The sequence below is a fragment of the Trachurus trachurus genome, assembly GCF_905171665.1.
Source record: "Trachurus trachurus genome assembly, chromosome: 17".
Lineage (NCBI taxonomy): Eukaryota > Metazoa > Chordata > Actinopteri > Carangiformes > Carangidae > Trachurus > Trachurus trachurus.
This window is the reverse complement of record NC_139900.1, coordinates 4144944-4162197: the sequence shown is the minus strand read 5'-3', so window position 1 is coordinate 4162197 and position 17254 is coordinate 4144944. Positions and strand designations below refer to the sequence as shown.

General features: G+C 40.6%; 2 protein-coding genes across 2 annotated transcripts in view; one reads left to right on the top strand and one right to left on the bottom strand.

Annotated features, from left to right (window-relative positions):
- The window catches only part of kcnq3 (potassium voltage-gated channel, KQT-like subfamily, member 3), a gene marked incomplete at its 5' end in the record, with an annotated part of 108750 nt that overhangs the window by 5107 nt on the left and 86389 nt on the right, over positions 1 to 17254 (bottom strand). The window contains 8 exons of the mRNA XM_083991992.1: positions 2646 to 2672; positions 4772 to 4866; positions 4984 to 5079; positions 6583 to 6693; positions 10059 to 10232; positions 11875 to 12047; positions 13346 to 13472; positions 15461 to 15551. Coding sequence (XP_083848118.1) covers positions 2646 to 2672; positions 4772 to 4866; positions 4984 to 5079; positions 6583 to 6693; positions 10059 to 10232; positions 11875 to 12047; positions 13346 to 13472; positions 15461 to 15551 — 894 coding nt within the window. The remainder of the gene's footprint in view (positions 1 to 2645; positions 2673 to 4771; positions 4867 to 4983; positions 5080 to 6582; positions 6694 to 10058; positions 10233 to 11874; positions 12048 to 13345; positions 13473 to 15460; positions 15552 to 17254) is intronic.
- LOC311001062 (tripartite motif-containing protein 16-like) overlaps positions 1 to 17254 on the top strand; it is a gene marked incomplete at its 3' end in the record, with an annotated part of 113118 nt that overhangs the window by 28546 nt on the left and 67318 nt on the right. The window lies entirely within an intron of this gene.

Genomic DNA, 17254 nt, shown 5'->3' with positions numbered 1-17254 from the left:
GACTTTGCTCCCACAGCGGACACACAATATGAGTCTCTATGTTGCCTCGGGGCAGAATAGGGACGGCAGATTACGGCGCTGAGAGGCTGCAGAATAGGAAGCTTTAAAGGCAGAGGGAATCTCTTTCTGACTGCTCCTCGGCAGAATAAAGGGCAGAAAATTAGACGTGATTATCCTGTGGCTCTCGGTAAACGAGGCACAACACAACAGCACAGACCAACACGCCTCTTCTCCCACAGCTCTGACTTCCCAAGGTGTGGTTTACTACACCTGCACAGACCTGCAGCCACAGCATCACAGGGTAACTCTGCTTCAGCTCTGCGTTATCCTTTGTTTTAGAGCAGCTATAACAACACTGCTGACGATCAGACAGGTTCTAAACACATTTGTCTCAGAGAATCGATTGATTGATTGATTGATTGATTGATCTTCTCTCTCTTGCCTCAGAATCATTCAGTGTTAACATCGGTGGTTTAAATTATAAGAAAGAGTTGAATCAAACCATTGGTGAATCTATCATCTAACACTAAGACTGTGTATGTGAAACCTCTGGGCTCCACTGTTTCCTCCACAAAGCACTAAATGTGGATTCATCCGCCACAGGAAGTAGTCCCCAACAAGTGACCAGACCACCCAGCGTGAGCAGTGGCTGCTGGGAACCGACCACATGGTGCCTCCATTTTCTTCATTTACTGTATACTGATTCATATCTTGTTTTTGACTAATATATATTTATACATATACAGTACATACAGACAGATTATTATTAAATATTATTACCAATTATATATAGTATTTGCTTTGTCAATGAATGACATGTGAAGACATATTTCATAAGATTACTCTTTTTTCTCCTCCTTTTCTATCAAGATCAGAAACTTTATGTTCTGCTGTCAAATCAATGGATAAAATGAACTTATAAATAAAAATACAATTTTACATTGTTATAATAGTTATTACTACACTACCAGTCAAACGTTTGGACACACCTTCCAATTCAATGGTTTTACTTTCTACATAAGTATATAGTAAACACAAAAGAGTTTTAATTTAAACAAAAGTGTTATGTGTCAGCTGACCTAAACCCAAATGAGATGCTGAAGGCAAAACAGCAACACGTGCTCAGCTCCTCTGGGAGCTCCGTCTGCAAAAACCTGCTGTCAAAGCAAAAGGAGGCTACTCTCAAAAATCTAAAATATATAAAACATATTCTGCTCTGTTTGCTTTATAACTCCATATGTGTTCCTTTTGTAGTTTTGATGTCTTCAGTTCGAATCTACAATGTAGAAAGTAATAAAAATAAAGAAAAAACTAAACTTTTGACGGGTAGTATAAGTCGCAACAAAAACTGTAGTTAGATAGACCACACAGTAGCGCTGGATAAAGCGCGCACACACACACACACACACACAGTGAGTGGCTTATCGCCCTCTTGTTGGACATGGCAGCTCTGTTGTAGTTTCTGGCCGTCGTCCACCTCTTCGCTCAGAGCAACAAGATAATGTCACGCTGCTAATTTCCCAGCAGTTGATCCTTCACGGCTCTAAAAACTCTCTCCACCTCCTCCAAATCTCTTCTTCCCTTCTTCCTCCTCTTCATCCATCACTGACTTCCTCTCTTTTTCCACATCACGTATCCCTTCTTTCACACAAATAAACCACTGAACTGAACATTACTCTGCTCTCCTGTTGTTATTTTTGATGCTCTCCGTCACAGACTCGTCTCTTCTACAGTTTTAAAGTGGATTGGATGAAAACCTGGATCATTATATTATATAATCTATGTTTTGTTGTTGTGCTTTTGTTCTGTTTCCTTATTGTGCTCTTACTTCTACTTGTATGCTTCTTTTCTATCTGATAATAACGTGCTATAAATATAAATAAACAGTCATTCTGTGTGTGCGTACGTATTGTAATTTATAGAAACCTCCACATTGGGAAACTCTTTATTAATTAAACTACTGTTTGTTGCCATTTTATTTCATGTTTTTATTGTGTTAATGCAAAACTGAGGAGGAGGTGTGTGAAAGATTTAGTGCTTCAACCCTCCTCCTCCTCCTCTAGATTGGTTGCTAGGAGACAGGACGATAACACAAGATCATAAAGTCAGAAAAGTGAGTGTGTGTTTTTTTTTAGAAAAAAGAGGAACTGACTGATTTAGAGACGGAGGAACTGGAGACAGGGATGAATCAAACGTCCCCTGTGAGGTTTCGTGACATGTTTTGATGTAGAGACTCATTAATGTGCCTGGAGCTCAACGACACATCATCATCATCATCGTCGTCGTCATCATCACACCCAGAGACCCTCATTACTCCATCTAAACTGTCATTCATAATGGAAACATAACTAATGGACTCGCTAATAGGTTTCTAAAAGTGTCATCAAAGCAGCTGATCTGGGACGAGCGGGCGTTTCATATCTCGATTCACATATTTACCACGGCCGTTAGCCCGCAGATTCATCCTACCGCCGGTGAATTAATATCAGGAGGAGCTATTTAAAAGTGGATGGACGGAGGGGAGGGGGTAGAGGAGGGGGGGAAGGGGGTATTCTGGGAAAGCTTCATCAGTCTTTGCAGCATGTGGTGCTAATTAAAGCTGCAACAGAGGTCGTCCACTCAGTGTCGGTGTGACGGTGACCTACCTGGCCATGGCCTCCAGGTTCTCCTTCCTGTGGGCGGGACAGACACACGGAGCCAAGTTAAACAACATGTGCACGACCTTCATTCAAACACACACACACATTCACACACTGCACATGGCTGCTGCTGGAAAATTCAACTAGAACAGCTTGAGTTGTAGCTGCAGGCCTTTAAAATGCAAGAAGTAGCAAAGGAGCTCTAAACTCCCAGGCCCCCTGAACTACCCACTGCTGACTTTGCGTTTTTTTTTTTGACTGTGGGTCCGTCCCAATGTGCACACTCGATCACACTTACACACTTGGGCACTTGGCGTGTGTGCGTTCATGGACTTAGTAGTGTCAGTGCTCAGTGTGTCCCATTTCTCCAACGACCAAAAATGCAGCGCACTTTACCCACACTGACGGTAAGACGCATCGGAGCGGTATCTGGCCAAGTATAAATCCCACAATGCACAATTCAATAGAAAGAATCTGACTTTCTATCTCATAATTATGACTTTTTAATCTCATATATTTTATTATCTTTTATCTCATATTTTTCAGTTTCACTTTTGTTGTCTTTAGGCTTCGTTTTACTTTTTTATCTGATCATTTTTGACCTATTACCACGTAATTATGAATTTTCTCTATGTGAATATTTTTCATCATGCTCTATTTAATCCTATGTGGAGTTGGGCTTACACATTTATGATTTGAATCTTGCGCATAAAGACACTTTTGGAGTAGATGAGACTGTGAAACTGTTGCTGTGTTGTGTGTCGGAGTTGTGCTAGTGTGCACAATGGGTTGCACATGTGAAGTTTGTCCCGATTGCTTTTAAACCACGCGCGCTTGGCCACTTAATACATGCTTGTATGCAAATGTACGTTCCACCATCAAAACGTCACCAAAGTGTGTGCGTAACCAAGCGTACTCAGCCAAGTGTGGAGGAATGGGACAGACCCTGTGTTTTTAAAAACCATCATTAAAAGGTGGACACAGCGCAGCCCTGGTGGCCAAACACGTTACTGCAGCTATAGAAATACACTGTGTACTTTTAATTGATGCCTAACAGAACCAAAATGTGAAATATTAGAACATAAAAATGTCAAAATTTGATAAATCTGCCTTAGAAAAATATCATTGTTTCCTGTGTTGAAGTTTCCAGTGACAGCCACTAGGTGTCAGTAAAGCCTAGATCTTAGGCTACACAGCACAAATAAAACCTAAGACATTTTGAATAAACAAATAAATATTTTTTTTCCTTTAAACGTCCCAGATTCAAAACCAGAGCCACGTACAATCACATCTGCAACATCTGACTGTCGTACCCACTGTTCAGCATCCAGCCTCTCAGACGTCGGCTCAGCTTAATGACGATAAACATGCAAACTAAGGAAAATGAACAGAAATCATAGGACGTATGAGGTCACAAGATGAATTAATTAAAGGGATAGTTCACCCAAAATTCAAATTGCACTCATTATCTCCTCCCCCTCATGTGGACTAAGGGCTGGGAGAAGTTTCAGAGTCCTCCGTGGCTTCTCTGAGTTACAGGGGGTCTCGGCGTAGCAGTGCATGTCCATATAACGGTTGCAAATGGATACCAACTGTCTTCGTAACAAAAAGACACACCAAGAAACATCCAGATACCTCCATGCTGCTCATATGTAATGTCCGTCTTGTATTGAAGCCCTGAAATGCGAAATTGTCCCGAAAAAAATTAAATAAGTCTATATTTCAAGCTTGTTTGCAGCGGAAGCTCCTCTTCCTGGTTCGTCCAAATCTCACGCGATTTGCGCCAGCGTCAGTAATCGCACTGTAATCGGAGGTATTTGGATGTTTTTTGGTGTCTGAAGAAAAGTGGTATCCATTTGCAACCGTCATATGGACATGCACTGCTACGCCGAGACCCCCTGTAACTCAGAGAAGCCACGGAGGACTCTGAAACTTCTCCCAGCCCTTAGTCCACATGAGGGGGAGTAGATAATGAGTGAAATTTGAATTTTGGGTGAACTATCCCTTTAATACTGAAACAAAAACAATAAACAAACGTAGAAATAAAATAACTAGTGTTCAGGTATTTGATGGAAATGATGGTGACACGTACTGTACACGCGTCGACGTGACCTCGTGTCGTGTTGACTCACCTGAAACAGGGAAGAGAGATGACGGTTTCGTAGAATCTCCACGTGGCGATGAGGTCGTCCCTGATTGGGTTGGTGGAGTAGTATCTCCAGGCAGACTTGAGTCACAGAGACAGAGAGAGACAGAGACGCAGCATTAAAACAGACACTTTGATGTTCGAGTCAAAGACGGCGGTGAGGTCAGAGCGGCCAGGTGGCGTGGCGTGGCGTCTCACCTGGATGAGCCCGGCCGCCGGATGTCTGCGCTTCTCAAAGTGCTTCTGTCTGTGCTGCTCCTGCACCTTCAGAGCCAGACCGGAGCCCAGGATCCCCTGAGGCCACAACACAGAGAGCGTCAGAGACACGTGTGCACAGAAAACCTTTATGTTCACCTATATCTATATCTACATCTTCATCTGTATCTACTTATATCTATATCTGAATCTGTATCTATATCTAGAACTACATCTTTAAGTCTAAATCTATATCTGAATCTGTATCTATATCAATAACTACACTGCAAAAACACAAAATCTTACCAAGAATATTTGTCTTATTTCTAGTCAAAACAATCTCATTATACTTAAAATAAGACTTATCACATTAAAAGTAGCTTGTTTTTAGACACTTTTTACTTCTTTCAAGCAGATTTTCACTTGAAATAAGTAGAAAAATCTGATAGTGGAGCAAGTTTTTCTTTCTTATTACAAGCACAAAAAACTTGCTTTCACTGGCAGATTTTTCTACTTATTTCAAGTAAAAATTAGTTTGAAACGATCTAAAAACAAGTTATTTTTTAGGTGACAAGTCTCATTTTAAATGAAAAGAGATTCTATCTATATCTAGAACTACATCTTTAAGTCTGAATCTATATATGTATCTTTATCTATACCTACATCTATATATCTAAATATATATCTATATCTGAATCTGTATCTATACATCTTTAAGTCTAAATCTATATCTACATCTATATATCTAAATCTATATCTATATATCTGTATCTTAATTTTCATCTATATATCTATACCTATATCTGTATCTATATCAGCATCTGTATCTTAATCTATAACTACATCAATAGATCTAAATCTATACCTGTATCTATATCTATAACTACATCTATATATCTATAGGCATTTCTATATCTATAAATCTGTATCTATATCTATATCTTCATCTATATAACTATATACAGTATCTATATCATCTTCATCTAGGTTATATCTTCATCTATATATATACCTATATCCATATCTTCATCTATATATCTATACCTATATCTATATACCTGTGTGTATCTATATCTTCACCTATATCTCTATATCTATACATATATCTGTACATATACCTATACTGTATCTTTATCTGTATCTATACCTACAGTATATCTATATGCGTATCCTTGTCTACATCTTTATCTATATCTATATATTTAGATCCAAACAAGAAGTGGGTGTGGTTTCTACAGGAAGTTGATTGTTTTTGGCTTTTTTATAGTTTCTATATGAGAACAAACATCAACACAGGAAATTACACAGGAACATTAGATTAAAGGAAGTTTATGTGTCGAAGCATCAAACTCATGTAAAACTGTTATATAAATAATTATCATGTACATTTTCTACCCTCTCTTTCTGTATTTATCACTCTGACAACGTGGTGGAAATACAAATCTGGATTTTTATGTTTTTTGATGTTTTTTGTCGTTCTTAGGAAGTTTAATCTAAACTCTCTGCAGGTTTTAATCAGCATCAGTGTGTTTGAGCTTCGTGTTGCATTCACTGACAGTGCGGACAGATGAGTGCGTGTACAGTGAGTGTGTGTGTACCCACTGCGGGCAAAGCGAAGAAGGACACTCCGATCAGAGCGAAGGTGCCGGCTAACAGTCTCCCAGCCCAGGTCTTGGGGGTTTTGTCCCCGTAGCCGATGGTGGTCAGAGTGATCTGCAACACAGAAGACAGAAGACGACCGTTACCGAGTTACTTCCTGCTGTTTGTCAGAACAATGGGAATGGCTAGTGTGACGTCACAAGTCACTTCCGTGTCCAACTCCTGCTGCTAACGTACACAGCAATGCATGTTCTTCATTGCTGTCCCCCCAACACACACACACACAATCATTTCGTTAGCCTCATAGCATAATTGCCTAAGTCATTTTTTGGCCAAATTGAGATATCTGCCTAACTTTCCTCTCCTACCACTGCTGCATCACCTTGCCTTATTGGCTATGTCCTCAACCAATCAGAACACTTTTCAGAGTCCAAAATCACTATCTGCCTAAGTCATCTTTTTGACTTTGCTTGCAGGAAATTGTGTTTTTTCTTTTTTTCCCGAAAATGTTCAAATATGACTTAGGCAATTATGCTATTAGGCTAACGATTTATAAGTTACATAGAGACGTTATATGAGCTAACGTTTAGCGCTCGCTACTAGCTAACTAACGTTTACCTCCGTGACTGGACCACCGTGGTCCACTGGTTCACTGGCCTCCTCCGGTAGTATTTACACATGTATACGGTCGCATTGTTTACGCTGTGTGATTTAATTAATCCTGTAACGTTAACACATCACGGTGACAGACAGGCTCGTTAATGTGCAGAGGGACCATAGACTGTATAAAAAAGAGGGACGAGGTTAACTTTACAGCTGTTTCCTTCGTCCCCACAGTGACTCCCGACACTTAAACCTGCTGCTTCTCTACTGAAAAACTCTGACAAGTCAAACTTTAGGATGTGTTAGTTAGAGGACTAATTAATCCGTCTAACCATCTATGACACCTGAAACGGTAAACACAGCTGATCCATCGAAATAAATCACAGAGTGAATTCACTTTCAGTCATTGAAAACAGCTGGTTCTTGAATGTAACTCGGTCAAAGTCGGACGTAACCTCAAGATTTGTTTCTGTTAGGTTATACATGATGTACACACTGCAAAAATTCAAAATCTTACCAAAAATATTTGCCTTATTTCTAGTCAAAATGTTGTTTCTAGTCAAAATAAATCTCATTATACTTAAAATAAGACTCATCACATTAAAAAGTAGCTTGTTTTCAGACACTTTTTGCTTTTTTTCAAGCAAATTTTCCCCATTAAATAAGTAGAAAAATCTGACAGTGGATCACGTTTTTCTTTCTTATTACAAGCACAAAAAACCTGCTTTCACTGGCAGATTTTTCTACTTATTTCAATTGGAAATGAGTTTGAAACAAGTGAAAATGATCTAAAAACAAGTAATTTTTTAGGTGATGAGTCATATTTTAAGTGGAAAGAGATCAGTTTAGACTAAAATTGAGACATTTTGACAAGAAAGAAGACAAATATTCTTGTAAAGATTTTGAGTTTTTGCAATGCATGCTGACAAAGTTAGAGTTGCTCGGAGAAAATCGCTTTGTTACTTTCGTCCCACGTTACGTTCATCTCTCTCTCTCTCTCTCTTTTTTTACGGTAAAAAAAAAATATATATATATATATATGCTATGTTGTGCATTAAATTCATATACATGAATATATATGTTTATTTATTCATAAATGAAAGCTTCTGCGGTGTTTTTGACCCGGCTCTGCCTATTGTTTCTGTTCTGAATATCCTGCGATTGGACACGGAAGTGATGTTTTAGAATGTGATGACGTAGCCACTAGCCATTCCCATAACGAGCTGTCGGCCGTGATCCTCCTCGCTCCGCTCATCGATCCGCTGGCTGAAGGCCGACGGTTCGATGGTGATTCAAAGGGTCACGGGCGTCGACTCGTCAACAATCAGCAGCCTGAAAAGAAACACCGAGTGTCTTGCTCAAGGACACTTCAGCAAGGCAAGATGTCTGAACTGAACTTGAACTTGAAGGACGGCCTCTCTTTAATGAGGCAGCTGAGAGTCTCTGACCGCCCCGAGGCCGTTCATTAGAGCAGGACGCTGAGCCGACGCCGGACCAGATCCCCGACTCTGTTTTCTGTTTGTCCTCCAGACTAAACCTTTTTTTTTTTGTAGCAGCCGACTAAAACAAGACTGGAACATCCGACGTTCCCAGCGGCCCCTGAATGCAGCAGAATATTAGCTGATAATTGGTTTTTGGCAGAAATCCTGTATTTGGACCGCGGCCAAACGTTACATTTCTCAGTTGATCATTTTGGTCAGACACAAGCTGTTGTTCATCGAGCCGCAGCCAAAAACCTCGGCAGTCCAAACTTTGAAGAAGACGTCTCACTAACAAAGAGCAAACAGACAGAAGGAAGCTACAACCTCGCAGCAACAATCGTCCGTTTAACAAGTCTCACATTCAACACTGTGGTAAAAAAAAAAAAAACACAGCGCAACAAATCAGAGCACAAAGGACTTGGAGGTTTAATTTTAGAAGGAACTGGTCTAGAATCATAATTAGGATGCAGATTCATTCTTTAAAGGGATAGTTCAACATTTTGGCAAATTGGCCCATTACCATAATCCCTATAGTTTTTGTAGGTTTGTTACCTTTAATTGTCGGTGCAAGCTATTTTTAGAGCGGCGGAGCAGAGCCGTGAGCTGCTCAGAGCTACGCTACGGAGGCTCATTATGGGATTTCTTTGGTTTCCCTCATCAAACTCATCAAATACACAATCCAACAACTCCACAACGCTCTGGTGGACAAGTTGTGACCTGCACATTCACCACGCTATGAGATAATAACACAACGTTACCAGACAGAGTTGTTTTAGAGGTAAATACAGAGACTGTTGATGAAAAACTGTCCCTGAAGGCAACACGCATCAACGGTTTTGCATGAATTTCCCTCTAAAACAACTCTGTGTGGTAACGTTGTGTTATTATCTCATAGCGTGGTGAATGTGCAGCTCACAACTTGTCCACCAGAGCGTTGTGGAGTTGTTGGATTGTGTATTTGATGAGTTTGATGTTGAGGGAAACCAAGAAATCCCATGAGCCTCCGTAGCGTAGCTCTGAGCAGCTCACGGCTCTGCTCCGCCGTTCTAAAAATAGCTTGCACCGACAATTAAAGGCAACGAACCTACTGCTATGACTATAGGGATTATGGCAATGGGCCAATTTGCCAAAACGTTGAACTATAGCTTTAAATGGATCAAGTCTAAAACTAAAAATCTGAAAACTTCTCTCTTAGAAACACTAAGACTGTTTGGACAAGTTGAGACCAGTCAAGGTTCAGCTCTTCAAACAAAGAGCTTTAAAGGTTTCAAGTTGAAGATGTTTATTATTGTGGACGTCCAACAGATGAAGGAAGAAACATTTGTTTCTGAGGTAACGTCGACACAGGAAGAACCAGCCAGAGAGAGAGAGAGAGACCCGGTGTCGTGTACGTACCAGCCCCCACCACAGGGCGTCGGCGTAGGTGTCGAAGTCTTGCGGTTTGGGCTGAGCGGTGGGGTTCTCGTGGTTGGACACATCCATGGAGACGTCGTCCTTCTCCACCAGGTAAACCAGGAAGGACGCCAGGATCAGGGACAGGAAGCCGATGTACCAGGCTGTGATCAGCTCCTAGAGGGACAAAAAAGTAAAACCAAGACGTAGATTCAGTCAAGGGTTCGCACAGTAAAACCAAGGGGGCAGTTGTGGGTCTGAGAAGTGAAGCTCACTTCCGCGTTCAAAAAACTGCAATCCCCTGGGCTTCCTCTGGGGGCTGGTGTCAGAAGGGAGCATTCTCCATAGACCCCCATGTTAAAATCGGCGACTTTACATCCTCAATAAACATGTTAAAAGCCTGGTGTCAGAACGTTTTTTTGTCTCAATCGATAGTTTCTACCCCCGTACACACTCTGAGGGGGGTGAATTTTTTTTTAACTCTACCGTTTTACTGTTATTAGGTTAAAATTCTGGCCAATTAGGGCACGGAAACGTTGAGTGACAGGTCCGAGCAGCTCCGTGGACAGCTGCTTCGAGGCCAGTGGGCGGGTTCTCGGCCGGCCAATCCAACATGGCGCTGTTCAGGCCGCCATGTTGGAGTCACAAAAACGACTCCCCAAAACCAATGGGTGACGTCACGGGTGCTACGTCCATTCTTTTTACAGTCTATGAGTAAAACCCATCGATCCTAAAGATGAATTAATGAATTTATTTATTTAAAACAGGGACAATGCACAAAAACATTAATCTTGTAAAACAAGAAGAGATGCTTTGAGCCAGGTTGTAGCAACAATTGCTAATTTCCGCCTGTAGTCCCTGGGCAGGTAAAGTGGGAGCAGATACAGTATTAAAATCATTGAAATAGGACATAGTAAGTGACATAATAACCATAATATTTTAAAAATTGACAGAATGCACTAATAAAAGCAGGGAACAGGAGCGCCCAATCATGAAGTGCACAATAGGGATCAACAGCACATACACTCTCTCTTACTCACAATCACACATTCAAACACAAACACATACACAGAAAACAAACCAACTATCCCCATCCTCCTCGAATAACCACACTCATAACCAGACACATACAACACTGGGTCTCATTCATGAAACGTGAGCAGCACGGATTTGTGTGTAAACCCTGTGCAGCGCAAATTTATGTGGATTTCCGCATTCATCAATCTTTTAGTAGTGCTGATTTTTTCGTAGCTACTCACAAAATCTACATCTGCTCCGGACTGTGTGTAGCGCTTGTGTAAATGTAGGAATGCAAATAAAGTTCCTCTTTCCTTGTTTGCGTCATGGCCGCAGGTGAACAGGATGCACCTACCTCCTAATATGGTGGTCAGGATCTCCTTATATGGCTATTCATGTATGGAGATCTATGCTAATTGCTGATCACCGGGGGCGTGTTGTTAATTTACGATGGGTGGGCATTCATCATCTTACACACGTGCTTACGATCAAATCTGAGTTTCCCGCACCGTTCATGAATCCGGAGTAGAGTTTTAGTAGAGTGAGCTTTTATGTGCAAATCTACACACAGATTTACTCACGTTTCATGAATGAGACCCAGTGTGTGCAAACTTGCTTACTCAGTAACCAGCGCTTTGACAAGCATGAGAATGTGTGAGGATTTGTACATAGAATAAGTTCTGTGGGAAGGACATTCCACTGACTCTTGGCCACACATGAAAAAGAAGAGAGCTGCCAAACTGAGTTCTAGATCAAAGATCAATGGGGAACTGGGTAGAAACCAGCTCGTCCCCAGTCGTACCTTGCTGTGGGCGTAGATGGCCGAGCCCAGCAGCTTCCAGGTGCCTCCTCTCCGGTCCATCCGCAGCATCCGCAGGATCTGCAGGAAGCGCAGGCTGCGCAGGGACGTGGCCAACACATTACCCTGGTTACGCACCGCCACCACCGGCACCGAGGCAATCAGCACGAAGATGTCTGAGGCGGGACGAGACAAAGACAAAGTGACTGAGAACAAAAAACTTCATTCACTTTCATCAGAGCTTTAATGAGTCTGACCCGAGACGCTCGTTAAGTCTTCATGAGATGATGAAGACGTTTTTGAAAAGTTGTTGGAATTAATTCATGACTGAAACTGACGGAGGAGAACAGTTTAGTGGAAGTTTTAATTTGAACCGAAGTGACGAGACAGTAAAAATAAAGCTCCATACGGTATAAAGGTAGATGTTTGTATTAAAGCTCCTTCAAAATAAAGTTAGATGTTTGTGTTAAAGCTCCTTCAAAATAAAGGTAGATGTTTCTGTTAAAGCTCCTTCAAAATAAAGGTAGATGTTTCTGTTAAAGCTCCTTCAAAATAAAGGTAGATGTTTCTGTTAAAGCTCCTTCAAAATAAAGGTAGATGTTTGTATTAAAGCTCCTTCAAAATAAAGTTAGATGTTTGTGTTAAAGCTCCTTCAAAATAAAGGTAGATGTTTCTGTTAAAGCTCCTTCAAAATAAAGGTAGATGTTTCTGTTAAAGCTCCTTCAAAATAAAGTTAGATGTTTGTGTTAAAGCTCCTTCAAAATAAAGGTAGATGTTTCTGTTAAAGCTCCTTCAAAATAAAGGTAGATGTTTCTGTTAAAGCTCCTTCAAAATAAAGGTAGATGTTTGTATTAAAGCTCCTTCAAAATAAAGTTAGATGTTTGTGTTAAAGCTCCTTCAAAATAAAGGTAGATGTTTCTGTTAAAGCTCCTTCAAAATAAAGGTAGATGTTTGTATTAAAGCTCCATACAGTATAAAGGTAGATGTTTGTGTTAAAGCTCCATACAGTATAAAGGTAGATGTTTGTGTTAAAGCTCCATACAGTATAAAGGTAGATGTCCATGTGTAGTGTGATTATAAAGCAGCTCTAGGTTCTATATTAATACTGTGAAAGTATCAAAGCCTCAGTCCACAGAGAAATGCACACAGCCTGTATTCAGAAACTGAGCCTTAAAACCAGCCGTCAGGACTTCTTGTCACTTTGTGATGTCACAACTAAGCCCCGCCCCCTCACCACCTGGACCCACCACCCAACAACTTTGCAGGATTTGGTTTCTCTGAGTGTTTTATTCTGAAATCTGCTCTGTTTTTTTTTACTAAATCTATTATTCATCAGCTCGTCATCACAGCAGCATTTCTATATTTTTTTTTTACCTCCTCTGTAAACTCCTGACCCTTTTAACGCGGCCATGATGTTTATGAGCTGTGACAGTTCTGCTCTGTTTGTCCTTTACAGGCTCACATACTCACTCACCTAAAATACACAGGGGCTTGCGAGCAAACTTCAGCCTCCCTCTCCATCCTTTGTAGCGACAGCAGCAACCGGCCGCCCAGACCCTCAGACCAAACTCCGCCCCGAAGATGAAGATGGCGAAGGTTTCCTGTAGAGAGAGAGAAAGAGGGAGAGAGAGAGACTTCCTGAACTTTGTGACATTGTGATGTCACAACAAAACAGTCATTAAGCCCCGCCCACATGGAGCCACCAAGGATCAACCCTTTAAAATAAAACACAAAGGAAGTGAAAACTTTCGAAAAGTAGGAAAACCAGATGTGAAGTTGTTGAAACTCTTTGTATTACTGTAACACATCTGTCCAGTGACGTCAACATTAAAGGGATAGTTCAACATTTTGGCAAATTGGCCCATTGCCATAATCCCTATAGTCATAGCAGTAGGTTCGTTACCTTTAATTGTCGGTGCAAGCTGTTTTTAGAACGGCGGAGCAGAGCCGTGAGCTGCTCAGAGCTACGCTACGGAGGCTCATTATGGGATTTCTTTGGTTTCCCTCATCAAACTCATCAAATACACAATCCAACAACTCCACAACGCTCTGGTGGACAAGTTGTGACCTGCACATTCACCACGCTATGAGATAATAACACAACGTTACCACACAGAGTTGTTTTAGAGGGAAATTCATGCAAAACCGCTGATGCACGTTGCCTTCAGGGACAGTTTTTCATCAACAGTCTCTGTATTTCCCTCTAAAACAACTCTGTCTGGTAACATTGTGTTATTATCTCATAGCGTGGTGAATGTGCAGGTCACAACTTGTCCACCAGAGCGTTGTGGAGTTGTTGGATTGTGTATTTGATGAGTTTGATGAGGGAAACCAAGAAATCCCATGAGCCTCCATAGCGTAGCTCTGAGCAGCTCGCGGCTCTGCTCCGCCGTTCTAAAAACAGCTTGCACCAACAAATAAAGGTAATGAACCTACTGCTATGACTATAGGGATTATGGCAATGGGCCAGTTTGCCAAAATGTTGAACTATCCCTTTAAGACTGTGTAGCTTTGTTTAGGACCTGACCAAAAGTACATACTGTACTTCATTTTATTTATTATTCATTTTTGTAAGAATTTATATTCTATATCTGGGACAAACATCAGATTTATATAAGACAAGCTTCTGCTTCTATTTGGGTTCGTATACTCAACATGTACGAGCACTAAAACAAAATACCAAAAAGAAAACCCATTATAAATGACGTCTGAGACCAGACAGCTCGTCTGTGGTTTGATATTACACATGAAATATTTACACTGAGGCACCGTGAGGCTTCAAAGACCCAAATCTGAGGACACATCCAAGTAAAGGAAGATGAAACGCCCTTCTTTTATTTGAATTTAGTTTAGTTCTTTTGCTTTTTATTATTATTCTACTTAAACTATGGGACGCTTAAAGGGATAGTTCAACATTTTGGCAAATTGGCCCATTGCCATAATCCCTATAGTCATAGCAGTAGGTTCGTTACCTTTAATTGTCGGTGCAAGCTATTTTTAGAACGGCGGAGCAGAGCCGTGAGCTGCTCAGAGCTACGCTACGGAGGCTCATGGGATTTCTTGGTTTCCCTCATCAAACTCATCAAATACACAATCCAACAACTCCACAACGCTCTGGTGGACAAGTTGTGACCTGCACATTCACCACGCTATGAGATAATAACACAACGTTACCACACAGAGTTGTTTTAGAGGGAAATTCATGCAAAACCGCTGATGCACGTTGCCTTCAGGGACAGTTTTTCATCAAGCAGTCTCTGTATTTCCCTCTAAAACAACTCTGTCTGGTAACGTTGTGTTATTATCTCATAGCGTGGTGAATGTGCAGCTCACAACTTGTCCACCAGAGCGTTGTGGAGTTGTTGGATTGTGTATTTGCTTAGTTTAATGAGGGAAACCAAGAGAAGAACCTACTGCTATGACTTTAGCGATTATGGCAATGGGCCAATTTGCCAAAATGTTGCACTATCCCTTTAAGAAGAAAAAGAACAAATAAAAACCAAATGTGAAGATGTCAAAATGTTTTAACCCCAAAGTGAAGAAAACCCCAGTGATGATAATACACAGTGATACTGATTACTGATCTCACCAGAATGACCAGCCAGTGTGCCGACACCTTCTCGTGCTCCCTGAACGTGGTGAGGATGGCCAGGATCAAACAACCCAGGACGATTAAAAACCTGCAGACACAGAAACAGAAACAGCTGCTCAGTTCAGATCGTCCAGCTGTGAGACAAACAGCTGGACACACAACATATTACACACACACACACACACACAGCAGCAGCCTGAGAGAAGACACATGGGAAACTGTGGTGAGTCCAGACTTCACCACTAGAGGGAGCAGCACCTCTACTGAAGAGACAGACAGACTGGCTTCACACACATCACATGTTGTGTGTGTGTCGTGTTTTCTGATGTGTTTTAATTCTGTCGTGTCATTTTGTGACCAGGAAGAAGCAGTAGGAACAACATTTTTACATCTGAAACGTTTCACAAACCAGTGAAGCTGTAGAGATCAGCTGAAACAGAGACGGTGTTACATAAATACAGAGGTGTAATGCAAAAGTTTGGGCACCTCTGGTCCAAATGTCTGTTCATGTAACAGATGACACATTCTCCTTAGATTTTAATCATTTTCATCTTTTACATTTCTTTCATCATACATACATAGTTAAACTCTCATCCTTCTATCAATGTCCTTATTGTTCAGTGGCCATGGTGCTGTCCTCTTCTCGTCTTCTATAATTAGTCCATTTTTCACATTTATCCTCTAATTGTGTCTCTTGTAGGTCTCAGTTTATGTGTGATTTTCTCCATTACAAAAAGCTCTTCCACAGTGCACATCCACTGCTCCTCATCTTCATCATCTTTTACATTTTACAAATGACAGAAAAGGAAAATGTCCCTCAGCTAAAGTCCAAGCCACTCTGCAAATATCTTGTCTGATACCTTGGTCAAAGTTATCTCAGAGCTCAAGTCTCCTGGGTATCCCATTCTTCTGCAGGCTGCTGCTTTGTTCCCCTTTATCACTCTGAAACTGTAGAAAACTAGAATAATACACTGATATTCTGCCCTACAAAGGCAAAGTGCAGTATCTGCATTTAAAAAAAAAAAAAAAATTCAGAATCAGAATCAGAATCAGAACTGTTTTATTGCCAAGAGCAGTAAAGGTCAGTTTACAGCACGAGGAACTTGTCTTGGTGTCAGGTGCAAACATAAAAGTACCAAAAATAGAATAGAATAATAAAATAAAATAAAATAGAATTAATTAAAATATTCTAGTGCAAAAGATACGCATATACTATATACAAAAAGGAAATATGCATACCGTATATGATAAATACACATATACCATATAAAAGAATAGAATAAAGGTACTGTATATACAAGGTATATACAAATACTACTATTTTTTTGACCAATCAAAAGTGTGGCATATTCTCTTCAATCTGGTAGAATTTGATATTGGTACTGTAAAATGTAATAACTGTAAAAGTTATTGGGCTTTTTATTTTGCAGTCCATCCAAAAAAGCACAGTGAAACCAAGGCAAAGTGCCGTATCTGCACCAAAACCAAGGCAAAGAGCAGTTATCTGCCATAAAACGGTCAAAATTGGTCAGGGTTAGGGTTAGGGTTAGGGTCCATTTAATTCAGTTCACCTTTATCTAATCAATTATAGACTTGGTAGTTATTCATAATTTGATGCTTAAACCTGACAATGAAAGACACAAAAAGCTCAGTTTGGCATTTTTACAGATACTGCACTTTGCCTTATAGGGCAGTATGGATTAAAATATTGAAAAAGAGTGTTTCGTGTTTAACTTTATGTCTTTGGGAGATCATTTCATCTTCCACTTGATGAACTGTTTAACACATTAA